Genomic DNA, 15411 nt, shown 5'->3' on the forward strand with positions numbered 1-15411 from the left:
AAAAGTTTGAATATCAAAGTAATAAATATCATAAGAAAAGGATTCCTTATTTTTGATCATTTTAGAAAATACTGCTTAAGCTTTTAAGCTCACTGCCAGCACTTCTTTTGTCATGTTAGTCTTTGCATCCAGATGGGATTTTTTTCCCCCTTCTTCCTTTGTTTATGAAATTTAGTGAAGTGCTTTGTAATTTAGGTTTCTAAAAATTAGATTCACGTATTTAATTTTAGTTACAGGTATAGCCGTTAGTGCTTTCTTCTCACTTAAGCTTTTATTCCCAGGACTATTTTAATTGTTCATATCAGAGTTATGAACCTTTTTTGGAATCGTAAGTATATCTCAGTTGATAGCAAGCATATCAGAGAATGAATCTTTTTCATACTTATTTTCATATCAGAATATTAATCTGCTGAATGTAAAATGTACCTTAGAAATAGCGACTGCTTAAAAGAGCAGATTGGCACAGGAAGGAAGCACGTGCCTCAGGAGGTCAGGGGGCCATCGAGTGACTGTTCGTCCTTCCTCCATGTCAGCTCCTTCTCTCCTGCCTCATCCTGCCGTCTAGCCGCCTGCTTCCCCACAGTCCACTCCTGAAGCATTTTTGTTCATGCCACGACCTTTGAGTGTGATTTCACAGGACAGTTGTGGTTTTCTCGTGTGTGTGTGTGTCTGTTTGTTTTTTTTTTTTAAATAAATTTATTTCTTTATTTTTGGCTGCATTGGGTCTTCGTTGCTTCGCACGGGCTTTCTCTAGTTGCGGCGAGCGGGGGCTGCTCTTCGTTGCGGCGCGCGGTCTTCTCATTGCGGCAGCTTCTCTTATTGCGGAGCATGGGCTCTAGGCGCGCGGGCTTCAGTAGTTGTGGCACGTGGGCTCGATAGTTGAGGCACACGGGCTTAGCTGCTCCACAGCATATGGGATCTTCCCGGACCAGGGATTGAACCCATGTCCCCTGCATTGGCAGGCGGATTCTTAACCACTGTGCCACCAGGGAAGCCCTCTTTTTTCTTCTGTTTTTGCAAGGGAGCGAGGATGGGGAGACTAGTTTACCTTTCTGCAAGTCAGCTTCTGTTTTTGTGTCTATTTGAATTCTGTTTTCAGTTCCATGTTCTTTGTTTACATATTAGTTTAATAGATCTCTGTTTCCACAAAGGCTGTTCCAGATGTTTTTGTCATTAAAGTTTTAAGTCCTTTTCTTATCCATAAGTATGGCTATCCAGTTACGTATTTGTCCTCAAAGAGATGTTCGTTGTTTTTAAACTTTGTCCACTTGAAAAAGCAACACTGAAGTGTTGATTAATAATATTTTTTTAAGTGTTTTCAGTGTCAGGTAAGCACACAGATAAATTTCAAGTAACTCACATTGTGAAGATTCTTGACCTAGGCTATTTTAAAACCTATTCAGTCATTCATTTTGCATTGGTGTTTCTGGTAAATGCTGCTATTTCAGGGTAGCCAGTTAAATACTGAGTCATTTGGCTACTGAATAATTTCCTAGTGATCTTTGTTTAAATTAAAACTAAATATTATGTTTAAAAAAGACTACCATACTAAGCTTAAATTAGTCTTCTTAGTGATTACCTTATTAGGTAGACCCAATAAATGAGATTTCCATTTGTGTTTACTGTGTAGTTATAGCACCTCACGAGTAGGTCTGACTGCACTGTGTTTCCATGTAACGCGGATGCGTGGTATCAGGTGGTGGTGATTGACACTTCCTGGATGTATTTTATATGGCATCTCATGCAAATCATGTTGGATGAGACCGCTACATCAAATTACATTTCTCTCTGATTATAGCCCTTGCAGATGGGAGTCCAGACTTTATTCCGTCTGGGAAAAAGAAGTCTTTCTTTTGAACCCTTACTGTTTTTACAACTTGCCTGCAATGCCTTGTAATTATTAGCACTTAAGATGGGTAAGAAATGATGGGCATTTTCTCTTATCAGATCTCTTGAGTAGTAGCAGGTGAATGTGGGAGGAGGTCCTTCCCCCCGTCAAACATTGTCAGACTTGCTGCAAGAGAATGCGTTTTAAAATGCAGGTGACATAATACCCAACATCCTCCATTTGCTAGTGGGTTTCTGATTAATCATGATTACCATAGATTATCATACCATCAGATTTAATCATATCAGTGCATTCCCATCTGCAGCAGTAACAGGAGCAGCTAAGCACTGTAGAAACAGCTATTAAATATGGTGGTTATAAAATTCAGTGTCCTGTTGACTTGACTTGCTTTCCTGTCAGCAAGTGTTGTGTGCGTTGGGTGGAGAGAGGGCAGTGGGCATCCACACCAATAACTCGAAGGCCAGGGAATACTCATTGAGATCATAAAGTCCAGCCATTACGTCACAGTGTAAAAACTGCATTGTAAAAGTGTGATGCACTATTTTGTTTCATTGTTGGCTAAGTAAAACTGTTACATTGAATTGAATACCTTTCATAAATCCTCCCAGATACATAGTGCCATTCATTGTATAGTAGACTTGAACTTTGAGTATGACTTGCCCATCTGTAATTTAATAACTCAGCCAATGAAATGTTGACAATAACACAAAGTTTCAAAGTCTTAGAACTCCTTCCATGCCAAGAAAATCTCTGTCCTGTTTTTACTGATTTGTCCTGCAAGGCACACCAGTTTTGTTTTTTTTAATGTTTATTTTTCCAGGAGTCCTTGAAGATCCGTATTTCTGTTTAAACTTTGAAAGTGGCCCTATTTTATTTTAAAGCACCTGAAAGCACTTCTTCCAAAAGATTTGAATATTTTTAAACTTTAAAAATTTTGTCCTTTTGATGTACACTCTGATTTTTAACAAATACATACAGTTGTGTAATCACTACAATTAAGATAGAGAACAGTTCCGTCTCCCCAAAAGACTTCTGTGCTGCCCCTTTGTAGGCAGCCCCTCTCCCCCAACCCAGCCCCTGGCAACCAGTGATCTGCTTTCTGCTCCTCAAATTGTGGCACATAAATGGAACCACATGGCATGCTTCATTGCGAGCCTGGCCTCTTGCTCCCAGCACAGTGTATTTGAGGCTCGATCATCCCTTTTGTCGCCCCTGCCAGTGGTTTGTCCTTTCTTATTGACCAGCATTATTCCATTGTGCACATGTAGCCCAGTTTGTCTGCCCCAGTCACCATTTGGACATTGGAATTTTTTCTGGTCATAGTTGTCAGTGAATAGTTGGGAGTGGGGATTGTGGGTCATACGGTAGGTATGTTCAGATGAGAATTTTGAGACAGACTCTGTGCTGTCAGTCGACAGAGCTGATACCGCTGCTTTGCTTTCGTAGTCCCTTATTGAATGAGGAAATACCATCTTCCTAGAGCATATACTGTTGACGACCAGTGGGAGATGAAGAACATTATTGAGTGGTTACAGTATTACAGATTTTGCTCAAAGCTTGTGCTCAACAACCTCATGAAGGTACCATTTTCTCCACTTACAGACAGGGAAACTTTGAGTCTTGGAAAGATGGAATCGCTCAAGTTCACGTAGCTGGGTGCAGGAGGTGGGATTTGAAGCCAGGCGACCTGAGTCTCTTAATCGTGCTGAACCGTCTCCCTTTCTCTCTGAGTATTAAAATGCACCTCAGTAAACTGGGTAAAAATAATTGGATCTGGTAAGATGCATCATAACTCTGTAAGATTGTGGCTGTCAGGAGTGCTGAGGTGGAGAAGTTTACCATGGTAGGGCCTGACGTTGGGTGAGCTTGTTTCCGGAGGGGAGTTGGGGGGCAAGGTATAGGGATAAAACGTTGTTCGATTTATGAAAAAATGGTAAACAGTCTTCAGTAGGTTCATCAGAAACAGTATTTTGTACTAAAGTAACGGTGTTATAACTTGCAGTGCCTGCTCTAGCTTCACCGCTTGAACCAGTAACCTTAAATACCCTATAGCATATTTAAGTTCATGTGGTGTCCTCCTTTCCCCCCACCACCTCCAGTGTGAAACCTAGCGCTTGCTGCTGGGTATATGGTGCTTCAGAATGTTAAGAATGCATCTGCAAATACATGAGTACCTTCTAGGAAAATGAATGTAAGTATTTAAACAAGGCATAACCTGAAAGAAAAAAACCTATGGAAAATACTGAAATAAGAGGATTAACATTGTGACAACGGACTATAATTCTAATTACGTGGGGGGTGGGTCACTAGTGGTCTTGATTCTTTGCACTTAATCCATCATTTAATCAGAATTAACTGAGAGGCATTCTCAAGTGTCTATTGGTTTCTTATATAGTTCTTTGCATTTTAAGTGAGATTAATAAATGAAAACATGTTGTAGTGGAGGCTGTAATTTATTGAAAGATTCATGAAGTTTCAATGACATTGTTAAGGTATTCAATTAGTCTTATTAAAATACACCAACTGACCCTTTCAGGGAAGCTGATAAGTCACATAATAGCTGTTAGAGCCTCTTTATTCTTTGCATTATAAGATTAACTTTGTGCTAAGCAATTTATGCAAAGTTTTCATCTTTCTTTTTTTGTAACTGAAGTTATCAGTTCTTCCTGAATAGGATTAACATAGATAACATCACATAATTAACAAGAGATGCAAAAAAGAAAGTACAATTTGTATAAGAATTATATGTGGGAGAATGATAATTTCTTACCTTGGACTTTTAAAGGGATATAAAGAAAAGCAAAACAGAGCAGTTATTTGAAAGGATTATGGTAGCTTTTTCTTTCAAAAGGCAGAATTACGGTAGTCCTAAAAGTTCTGTTAAGTGAGGTATTTACAGCTCACTAACAGTCTTAAAATAATTCTTCATTTTCTAGAGAGAGTTGGTCATTTATTATCCTTTCTACTTGTGAAATGGCAGATGCTATTACATGAATGATCGCATCAGGAGAATTTAGGTAGTGAACGCCAGACTCAGGAACGACCGTGTATTCAGCATTACCTGAGGACAGGTTGGCCGCAGCGGAAGCAGTGCGCGAGGTGAGAAAGAGCATTTATAAACCACAAGTCAGTGTAACTTTGGATAATTGTTTAACTCTGTAAACCTGAGTTTCTTCATCCCTTAAAGGAAAAGTTACTGGTTCTGCCTGATTCTTGGCACTGTATCTATGAAAGAAACTTGGTTTCTTGGTTTATCAGTCAGGATGTGAATGAGGAAAACTCAGTTAACAGTGACTTAACAAACTGAGTGTCACATTTTTTGCATAAAAAAGAAAGTTCTTCTGGGTGGGTATAGCAGTTCTGTGTTGTTATCAGAGATCCGTTTTTTTTCCCCTACTCAAGTTTCAGGCTGAAAGAGGAGGAGGGTCAGGCAGCCCCTAGTGAGCCTTCCGGAGGCCCTGTCCAACTGTGCCTGCTCGCCTCGTCACAGGCTGGGATTGGTGGTCTTCTAGCTGGGCACAGTGTTGTCCTTCTGTTACTAAGGAAGAAGTGAGAATTTATACTAGGTAAGCAATGGGAAGTCTTTTCCATGTGGCTAAAACTTGTGGTCAGAATTTAAGTTGTGTAAATCAAGAAAAAGAAAGTGACATCTGTGTTCAGAACAGAAAACAATGAGGAAAAATGGTATTGTGAGCTTAATGATACCTACTATTTGTTAAATTTTTATTTCATAAAGCCAATACTGATAACAGTCAGTAAGCAGCTTCTAGGACCTTAAAGCGGAACATTTTTCAGTTTGTTTACATATTCAGACTCTCAAGTTCTGTTATCCATTGAGGCAAATGGAGGCAACTAGGGGCCCGCTTATCTTCCCAGATGGTTTCTCCCTAGTGTCCGGCATGGTCTCACATCGCCAGAGAAGTAGCCGTTGTCACTGTGGTTTATTTCATGTATCAGCCATTGTCTTTCTTTCGGAATAATATCTTGTATCATCTGCCCTCTTCTTTCAAATCCTCTTACGTAGGCATTTGCCCTCCTGGAAATGGGCTTCTTCCTCGTTGGATACGCTGCATTTATCATTAAAGCTGTCTCTTTGCCAGTGTTGGCCTCCCTCATTTGTACACCTCAGGGTGGCTTTCAGCTTCTTGGGGGCCTGCAGGTCAGCTGCCATGATCTTAGCTGGCACCCGCTGCCTTCCACCTGGCTGTCCCAGGTTCCCACACCTTGCTAGTGTCACTTAGTTTCAAGGTTAAGCCCACAAAACCCCTCTTTTTCCATTCTTATTCTATTGAGCCAACTTGCAAAGCCAGAAATTTCCTTGTTTACTCAGCTTGAGTCAGCTATTTCTTTCTAAGCTGTAGATAGCATCGCTGGTCCTCCCTCGTTATCAGTCTCTCAGGTTGATCAGATAAGAACTGCTAATTTGTATTAGCCATTCAGGCCAGCCATGGAATGTCCATGGCTGTCTGACTTGACTGGATTTAGTATTTAACTGGTTTTCTTAACTCTAAAGCGCACACACACTCTCACGCAATTACATATACATATGTGATTGTAAGACACTGAGACAGATAAGGGGATGTGAAAGTAAGTCCCTGCCGTTTGCTGTTTGTTCACAGCAAGCGGTAGATAGCATGGTGGGTCCCTGTTCCGTGCTCTGGACATAAGTGACCTGTGCTTTCTAACCTTGTGCTTTGTGCAGGTGATTTAAGTGCTGAAAAGATTTCTGTGAGCACAATAGCTCCCTCGTAGGGCTGTTGGCAGGATTGAAGGAGATAGCAGAGGAGCTCTCAGCAGAATTGGCAGCAGCAGCGGCAGTGTGGGTTGAGCCTTAGGTGGGCAGCAGCAGGGCCTGGGAGGGACATTTGGGGTGCCCAGGGCTAGGTAAGGGCACAGGGGATGCAGGATAGGAAGGAGGTGGAGCCCCCAGGGTAAGATGCGGTTTCAGGTAAAAGCCCCCAGCCCTGGCCTGATCCCCAGAGGGTAGGGCTCTGGAGCGTAAGTTGTCCATCCTGGGGCAGAGGGCAGAGTGTGTGGCCATGTCAGGCAGTCCCTGGCGAAGGACGGCATTTGCAGCACCTGGAGCATGTGGTGCTGGCCCGGTGAAGGAGACTCGGCGATGGCCCCAGAGCGTCCAGCGTGGGAGTATCAGCCAGAGTGGACTGACTTCACAGCGCCGCCAACGGGATGCCTATTTCTCACTCAGGTCACCCTCTGGGCATCTTCCTCTGGCCCTCAGGGGCCTCTCTCTCCATCCTCTGGCAGGTGGGGAAAGAGGGAAGATTATTCACGGGAGCTTGTCTTTCACTGACCGGGCCTGGAACTAGCCCACATCACTTCTGCTCACATGCCATCTGCCAGGAACTTGGTCATGAGGCCGTATTGGCTTCATTCATCTTACAGGTGCATGGTTCTTCAGTTGGATCTACAGGCAAGGTGGGGACACTGGCCTGGGCTGTGTTCCTTAACAGCAGTGCTGGAAGTATACCCTACCCACTATCCACTTCAGTTTCATTCTTCAGGGAACAACCCTCTTCTCTAAAATTAGGGACGTGGTCATAGGTTGAGGACGAGAGTCTGCAGGTACATGTCACCTTTCCTCTCTAATTATATTACATCATTCCAGGACAAGTTACAGCAAATTCTCCCCTACAGTTAGGTTGGTCAGGGTCTGTTGGTCTTGGCTGCTCTCTGGTCCTGCTGCCCTGTATGTGCTCCGAGTCCGCTCGGCTCATGAACCTTGGGGCTGGTCGCCGGCGCCTTGGTCAGCACAGTCCACCCTCCTCTGCTTGCCTCCTGAGGCTTTCAGCCGTTCCCTGAACGTGTGCTTCCTGGGCAGCCGGTTGCTGGGCGTACTGTGGCATTCTCCATTAGATGTGGGGCCTGGCTCCCCTCGCCTTAGAGTCAGGCAGTTCATCCATCCCTTACGTGTTATGGGCGTCTTTGTGCCAAGCTCTGTGCCGAGCGTGGAAATGCACTGGTGAATGAAACAGTCGTGGTCTCGGCCCTCATGGCTCTGTGGGTGAAGGGTAGAGAGAGGCGGGGGTGGACTTGAGGGAGATTTAGGAGGTAAAATTACTAGGAATTGGTAATACCTGTTCTGTGAAGGCTTTCCGGTTTGAACTCAGAATGAGAGCACAGGAAGGAGGTCTGTGCTGATTTGTCTTTCACCTTACAAGGAAACACATTAATTGTCAGAAGCTGATACATTTATTAATTGAACTATATTATAATATAATTATATCAATATAATGTACTATATATTATATAATAGAGGGTCATTTGGAAGTAAGAATAAAGTTCTAGTTAAATATTACTGATGGAGAAAGAATTCCGGGGCTTTGTTCTGTATTGCTAACACTTGAATGCCTGTGTATATGCAGTTAGCACATGGATGATTAGTAAAAGGGAAGAAGGTTTGGGGAAGAGATGAAAATCACAATATTAAAATTCCAGAGGGGGCAAGATTTATGATCCCAATGTATTTTCAGTTTAATACCAAAAAATGTCTTTAGAAGTTAGGAATATTCAATATAATCTCCCAGGAAATCTGAAAGTGCTTAGAGACCCAAGAAGTAATATACCTAGTTCTCAGGCAGCTTAAAATTATCAGTCTCTCTTTGAGTTTATTCTTGTAACTCAGTGACTACTTTTTTTTTTTTTAACTTTTTAAAAAAATTAATTTATTTTTGGCTGCATTGGGTCTTTGTTGCTGTGCACGGGCTTTCTCTAGTTGCGACGAGCGGGAGCTACTCTTCGTTGCGGTGCACGGGCTTCTTGTTGCGGTGGCTTCTCTTGTTGCGGATCACGGGTTCTAGGCGTGCAAGCTCAGTAGTTGTGGCTCATGGGCTCCGTAGTTGTGACTCGCAGGCTCAGTAGTTGTGGCTTGCAGGCTCTAGAGCGCAGGCCCAGTAGTTGCGGCGCATGGGCTTAGTTGCTCCACGGCATGTGAGATATTCCTGGACCAGAGCTTGAACCCGTGTCCCCTGCATTGGCAGATGAATTCCTAACCACTGTGCCACCAGGGAAGCCCCCTACTTCCTTTTAGAAAAGGATAAAGGGCTAAGGGGCGAATACTTTCCCTGATCTCAGCCTGTGGCAAGGTAAAAATCAAAATTTAGCAGACTTTCTACTTACGGTGGAGGGAAGCCAGTCTACTTTTCCACTTACATTTTGCCTTATCTGTAATGAGAAAACCTGTCTTTGCGAGGACTTGAAATTAACTGTCTAATGGAAGGAGGAAAAGAAGGCTATAAAGAGCCCTGTTGCAGCAGCCACGTGACCAGTGCCAGTCAGAGATTCATCAGCAGAGGGTGAGGCTTGTGGCACTAAAACGCACTCATGGAATTTACAAATAACTACAGATTTCAGAAGAAACCGAGTATTTTCCCAGCATGGTGCGAGCCTGCTAAGAAAAGTGGTAATAAATATTGGGGCTTCACATGTTAAATAATGAAGAAAGCTGTGTTTATTAGTCAAGACAGAAAAGTCAGGAAGCTTTTCCAGGCTTCTTCTAATTGTGAGCAGAATCAGGGAAGTAAGACAAAGAGTCTGTCACTCCCTGGCTTCCATGAAGCTGAGTGAAGGAGCAGTTCTGGAGTCATTCTTATGGGGCTGAGTTCTATGCCTTCTAGGTATTGGCAGTGCTGATGTCAGTACTGTGCAAAACCCCATGTGTCCTGCAGTGACCCACACCGGACGGAAGTGGAAGTGGGCGAGCTGGAGTGCAGGGGCAGTGCTGGCCTGGGGCCTGTGATTACAGTGGTTCTGAACAACAGAGGTTACGTTTTGCTTTACACCTTACGGGAATCGGCGAAACATTTGTAAGTTAGTAAAAGTTCCCACAACGAGTGATGCTGCTTTCTAGCTATTCATACAACACAGTACTGAAGGGCTAAGTGGAAATAGCTCCAAAGGACTTTCCCTCTTTCTCAGAAAATGCGTTTTACTCTTCCCGTCCTCCTTTCTGACACCGTCTCCCTGTGTCTGTCCTTTTTTGTCAACTTGGTAGCACAGTGGTGACTGATACAGCTGAGTTTATGAGTCCTGAAGTATGCTGACTGTAGTTCAGATTGAAAGCTTGTCAACAAGTTAGTAGCTTAATACTTTCAAGTGCTGTTATAATTCAGCATACTGTTCCTATTTTTAAGTGAAAAATCTGACCAAATGCAGTAATAGAATGAGAATTAAAATTTTTAACAAATAGACTGCTGTTAAAAATTAGCAACAAAGACATGATTCATGCCAGAAAATTCTCTGTAGTTGTAGCTGAATGAAAGTGGAGGGAACAGAAAGGAAGCAAGAACGCAGAGAACACTGTTGGCCCCTGTGTGGGGGGGGAAGGGACACCTGACCGGGGTGGGGGTGGGTAGGAAGCATCTTACCTGGTAGGAGGGTGAGAGAGGGTAGGTCAGGAGGCTGAGGGACTAGAAGATGATCAGAGAAGGGAGAATGTCCTGGGCAGTGGGAGGGCTGACCAGGAAGAGGGGAAACTCTGAGGGACCATGCTGGGCCCGTTAAGAGTAAATAGAAACTCAGCTTCTCTGGTGGCGCAGTGGTTAAGAATCTGCCTGCCAAAAAACAAAACAAAACAAAACAAAAAAAGAATCTGCCTGCCAATGCAGGGGACACGGGTTCGAGCCCTGGTCTGGGAAGATCCCACATGCCGCGGAGCAGCTAAGCCTGTGCGCCACAACTACTGAGCCTGTGCTCTAGAGCCCGCAAGCCACAACTGCTGAGTCCGTGCGCCACAACTGCTGAAGCCTGCGAGCCTAGAGCCTCCGCTCTGCAACAGGAGAAGCCACCACAATGAGAAGCCTGCACAGCGCAACAAAGAGCGTAGCCCCCAGAGAAAGCCAGCGTGCAGCAACGAAGACCCAACACAGCCATAAATAAATAAATAAATAAATAAATTTTTAAGAAACTTAGAGTGAGTCCGATTCAGTGTATGGAGAGTATTACCCTGCAGTGGTCAGCAGCCCGTAGAGAAGCGGGGCGCTGGGGCCCACGTGCATGCAGGGTCTCCTGAAGCAGTGTGGCCGCAGGACGGACAGGTCGGTGAGAGAGTGAAGGAGGGACGGGAGAAAATGAAGTTTGTATAATGAGGGCTTACGAGAGGGCTTACGTTTTGGCTGAAACAGATGTATAGAGCGAACATTTCCTGAAGAAATCAGTAGTATATGGAAGTTTGTATGGGATGTGATGGTTTCCAGAATTCATGTTCTAGACGATCATTTTCATATCTAAGTCAGGGGAAAGTATGGTTTTTAAAATCGCCAAACTTAGTCTTTCTTTTTTTTTTTTTTTTTTTTTTTTGCGGTACGCGGGCCTCTCACTGCTGTGGCCTCTCCCGTTGCGGAGCACAGGCTCCGGATGCGCAGGCTCAGCGGCCATGGCTCACGGACCCAGCCGCTCTGCGGCATGTGGGATCTTCCCGGACCGGGTCACGAACCCGCGTCCCCTGCATCGGCAGGCGGACTCTCAACCACTGTGCCACCAGGGAAGCCCAACCAAATTTAGTCATTTTGACAAGATTTATACCATATGGGATGAAATTTCCCCTACCTCATTTTAACTTGTTTTTCTTGGGTATTGTGATTAAAAAAAAAAAAAAAAAGAATGGTGTCACCTTGGACACGTTATTTAATGTCCTAAGTTTCGATTTCCTTGGCTGTGAAGTAGGACACCCCCCCCCCCCCGATGTCACTGTGCTGTGCGTTCATGAGCTCAGGTGGTCAGGGGCTCTGCACAGGGCCTGGCGGGCAGTGCGTGAGCCACAGGTGGGGAAAGCTGCTGCCGTCACGCCTGGGTCCTCATTATTTCTTACTGTGAAGCAGATGCTCATGCTGGCTTCACAAGGTTACTTGTGTGAATTCTGTGCCAGTTGCTGCCGTCGTTATCCGCTGTAAGGTGGGAGTGTGTCAGGAGCATGGGCGTGCACACACACAGGCTGAGAATCCTTGTGAGTAGAAAGGATTATCTCCCGCTCTGGTTGACGGTGCCCAGACCTGAGCCTTGGTTCAGGCCCCGGCCTGGGTTCTTACGTGGGTCTTGAGTCTCTCACCAAGCTCCCCCAGGGCTGTCAGACCAGCCAGAGAAGCAAAAGAATTGACACTGAATCCAGGTGACTACACCAAGTAAGCACCCACCGAGTCCCAGCCCCTGCATTTCACCAAGCCATCATCCCCCAGGTCTCCCTGTCCTGCCTGGAGCCGTCCTGATGCCACCCCGTGCCCAGCTCAGCAGACGGACCTGCAGGTTGCTGGTTGCTCCAGCGCTGGCCCAGGTTCACAACTTGGTCTTTCAGCTTGCCGCCTGATTCTCAGAACATGGACGGGCCTGAGGTCCTTTCCTGGTGCAGCAGTCCCCCTGCTGTGGGGCACTTCCATACCCAAGGGGCTTTTCTGAGGCTTTGTGGTGCCGTTCCCTCCCTGGCTGGGATCTACCCCACCAAACCTGTATCCAGACAAACCCTGCCCTAGTGACCTGATGCAGGCTAACATACACCTGCGTGTAAGTGATCACAGCTCAGGTAGTTGAAGAGAGCTATCGTTTCTTAATACACTTTAAAGGCGGAAAACGTTTTCTGTCTTTCAAGTAGGTGTTAATATTTTACTGTTTGTAAGCTAAAGCCTTATGAAAAATACATATATTTCATTTTTTAAAGATTTTAAACTTCAGTGATTTCTTTTACCTTTCACATCCCATAGCTTGTTTTAGGCTGTGGTGATGTTAATGAATCTTATCTGTCCCTTCTGTATTTATCTATTTGAAACTCCTTCTTGGTGTTCCCCCTCCAGAAGAGGGACAGTCAGGTATACATCAAATTAGTTTAAGGAAACAAGCCGTATAGCTGAAACCGGGTTTTACTTAGGTGAACGTTGCTAATTTATGTAGTCAAATTGCACGGATTGGAGGCAGTGTGACCAGTCAAACCTTGCCACAAGCCAGAGGGCAGACAATTTTAAATTTTATTTTCTGGGCCACTCCAAGAAAAATGGTTTAAACATAAAAAAAAAAGACTGGGGACTTCCCTGGCAGTCCAGTGGTTGAGAATCCACGCTTCCACTGCAGGGGGCACGGGTTCGATCCCTGGTCAGGGAACTAAGATCCCACGTGGCACGGCCAACAACAACAAAAAAATGACTGAACCTTGATTGCTAATTTGTTATCATCCAGAAAGTTTTGAAATACGTGTATACATGAGGGAAAAGGCCTGTAAAACTATACACAGGATACTAATGCTATATTTTATAAAGAAATACTTTATTAATAAATGTTCTTTTTAAGTTACCTTGCAAAATATCCATGCAAATGCACACCACGTATTTCATCGGCTTCACACAAAAATAAGAGTAGTTTTAAAACGAGGAAAGAACGCGGCAGTGAAAGACAGAAGGCAAGTCCATTGAAACTCTTAATGCAGATGTAATCAGTATCAATGTAGGATAGCTGATGCTATTAGAAATGTGTTTTTCTAGCGTATTATTACCATAGTAAAAAATAGTAAATATTGAAGAATATCCATATCAAAGCATCATATTAGTAAAGTCTCAAACATTGCGATAAAATATATACATTTATTAGGGGTAAAAAGCTTTATGGTTTAGTATGAGTGTATACAGTATGTATTCTCAGTTATAAATCCAGCATTTCTCTGATGTTGTTTGCTTCAATTGTATCTTAATTGATGCCTTTATCTGGAATGAGAAGTGATGTTCCCTAATGTCAGATGTCAAACACTGGTGAGGTGAGAATACCCTTGATTTCACCTAAACTGATAGACACAGACTACAAGAATTTAAGCTTTGCAACTTTCTGATCCATATGTTTCAGTACCATGTGTTTTTATGAAGATGTAATATTTGTGTGTAAATCTAATTTCGTTAATGTTCTATAGCCAGTGGTCATATGGGTTTGTGGTGTTTATTGTGTTCATTTTGCATTATTCTTACAACACTATGGATAGAGCAGACCTTTAAAGAGAGAAGGAAGGCAAATGTAGTTTGCAGAAGCATTTTCAGTGTTATAATATGATGTCACATTTAGAAAGAACAGCTAATTCGTAATAAAATGACAGAAAAGTCATTAGAATTTTAAGTTTATGAGAAAGAAGTGTGTTTTTTTTTTTTTTTTTTTTTTTTTTTTTTTGTGATACGTGGGCCTCTCACTGCTGTGGCCTCTCCCGCTGCGGAGCACAGGCTCGGGACGCGCAGGCTCAGCGGCCATGGCTCACGGGCCCAGCCGCTCCGCAGCATGTGGGATCCTCCTGGACCGGGGCACGAACCTGTGTCCCCTGCACCGGCAGGCGGACTCTCAACCACTGCGCCACCAGGGAAGCCCAGAAGTGTGGTTTTTGAAAGTTGAAAAATACTTCAAAGAATGAGTTGTTATTAAATGAATATTAATTTGATGATACAGTATGTATAATCAATGAATTTCTGGATAAAGAAGTGAAAAAAAGTTGTGAGGCTTTCTTAAGTAAATGTGGTGTTTTAAAAGAATCTCCATAAATGCTTGAAAGGCCAACTGAAAAGTGAAGTAATTTTTCAAAATTGAGGTGTAGTTGATTTACAGTATTAGTTTCAGGTGTACAACGTAGTGATTCAAAATTTTTATAGATTATATTCCATTTAAAGTTATAAAATATTGGCTAAAAAGTGAAGTAATTTTAATTTGTCTTTGTAGAGTTCTACTGGTAACCTGCAGTTATTGAAAAATGGTAATCTGTTTTAAGAGTTCAGAATTTTTAGCCAGTGGAATCTGACTATTATTTCTTTTGTAGTAATGTGGTTTCTTAAACATTTCACATTTTCCTGTTTTGTCAGAGATTGCTGATTTTTGTTATGGTACACATTCAGTTTCTTCTGTTGAAATAAAGCAGCTTCATAGCTGTGGCTTATGGTGTGAAAAAGGTAGCAAAGAATAGCATGTTTGAGAAGATGAGTGTCAGGAACACTGAAAGTAGACATTTAGTCTTTTGGATTAATGGGCAAGAAGCTCAGTAATTGCATGGCTTTCAGTAAGCTTAAAAATAATATTCTTTTGGTTTTGTAGTGCTGTTAAAACATTGAATTAATTTTTAGATGCTGCATTTTGACATTTGACTGTTTCACTATGGCAGAATCACCTATTTTGTAACATGAGGTTATATATATATATGTGTGTGTGTGTGTGTGTGTGTGTATGTGTGTGTGTGTGTATACAGGGGTGGTGGCTTCAGGAGGTGAGTTCCTTGACGTTTGCAGAGGAAAACTTAAAACATGTACACCTTTCTAAAAAAAAATAAAATAAATAAAAAAATAAAACATGTACACCTTTCTGAAAACTACCGTTTATTTTCCTGCCTTCCACCCTGTTTTCCTGCTGTGCTTCAGGGCCCTCCAGAGTTCCCACAGCACGCACCTGGACCTGTTCCCAGCAGTTTCAGCCAGCCCCCGCGGCTTCCTCTTCAGGACCAGTGGAGGGCCCCGCCGCCTCCCCAGGAGCGAGACCCTTTCTTCTTAGGAGGTAAAGGATGGCGCAGAGTAACAGAGCAAAGCCGCGTGGGGCGACGTGCCTGA

The 15411-nt window shown here is 43.4% G+C and overlaps 1 protein-coding gene across 6 annotated transcripts in view; it reads left to right on the plus strand.

The window, feature by feature from the left end:
- RBM33 (RNA binding motif protein 33) overlaps nt 1-15411 on the plus strand; it is a 117309-nt gene that overhangs the window by 63946 nt on the left and 37952 nt on the right. For all 6 annotated transcript variants that reach the window (XM_060107955.1, XM_060107956.1, XM_060107960.1 and 3 more), the window contains one exon: nt 15226-15358. In XM_060107955.1, the coding sequence (XP_059963938.1) occupies nt 15226-15358 (133 nt within the window). The remainder of the gene's footprint in view (nt 1-15225; nt 15359-15411) is intronic.

The sequence above is a fragment of the Mesoplodon densirostris genome, chromosome 9 (assembly GCF_025265405.1).
Source record: "Mesoplodon densirostris isolate mMesDen1 chromosome 9, mMesDen1 primary haplotype, whole genome shotgun sequence".
Classification (NCBI taxonomy): domain Eukaryota; kingdom Metazoa; phylum Chordata; class Mammalia; order Artiodactyla; family Ziphiidae; genus Mesoplodon; species Mesoplodon densirostris.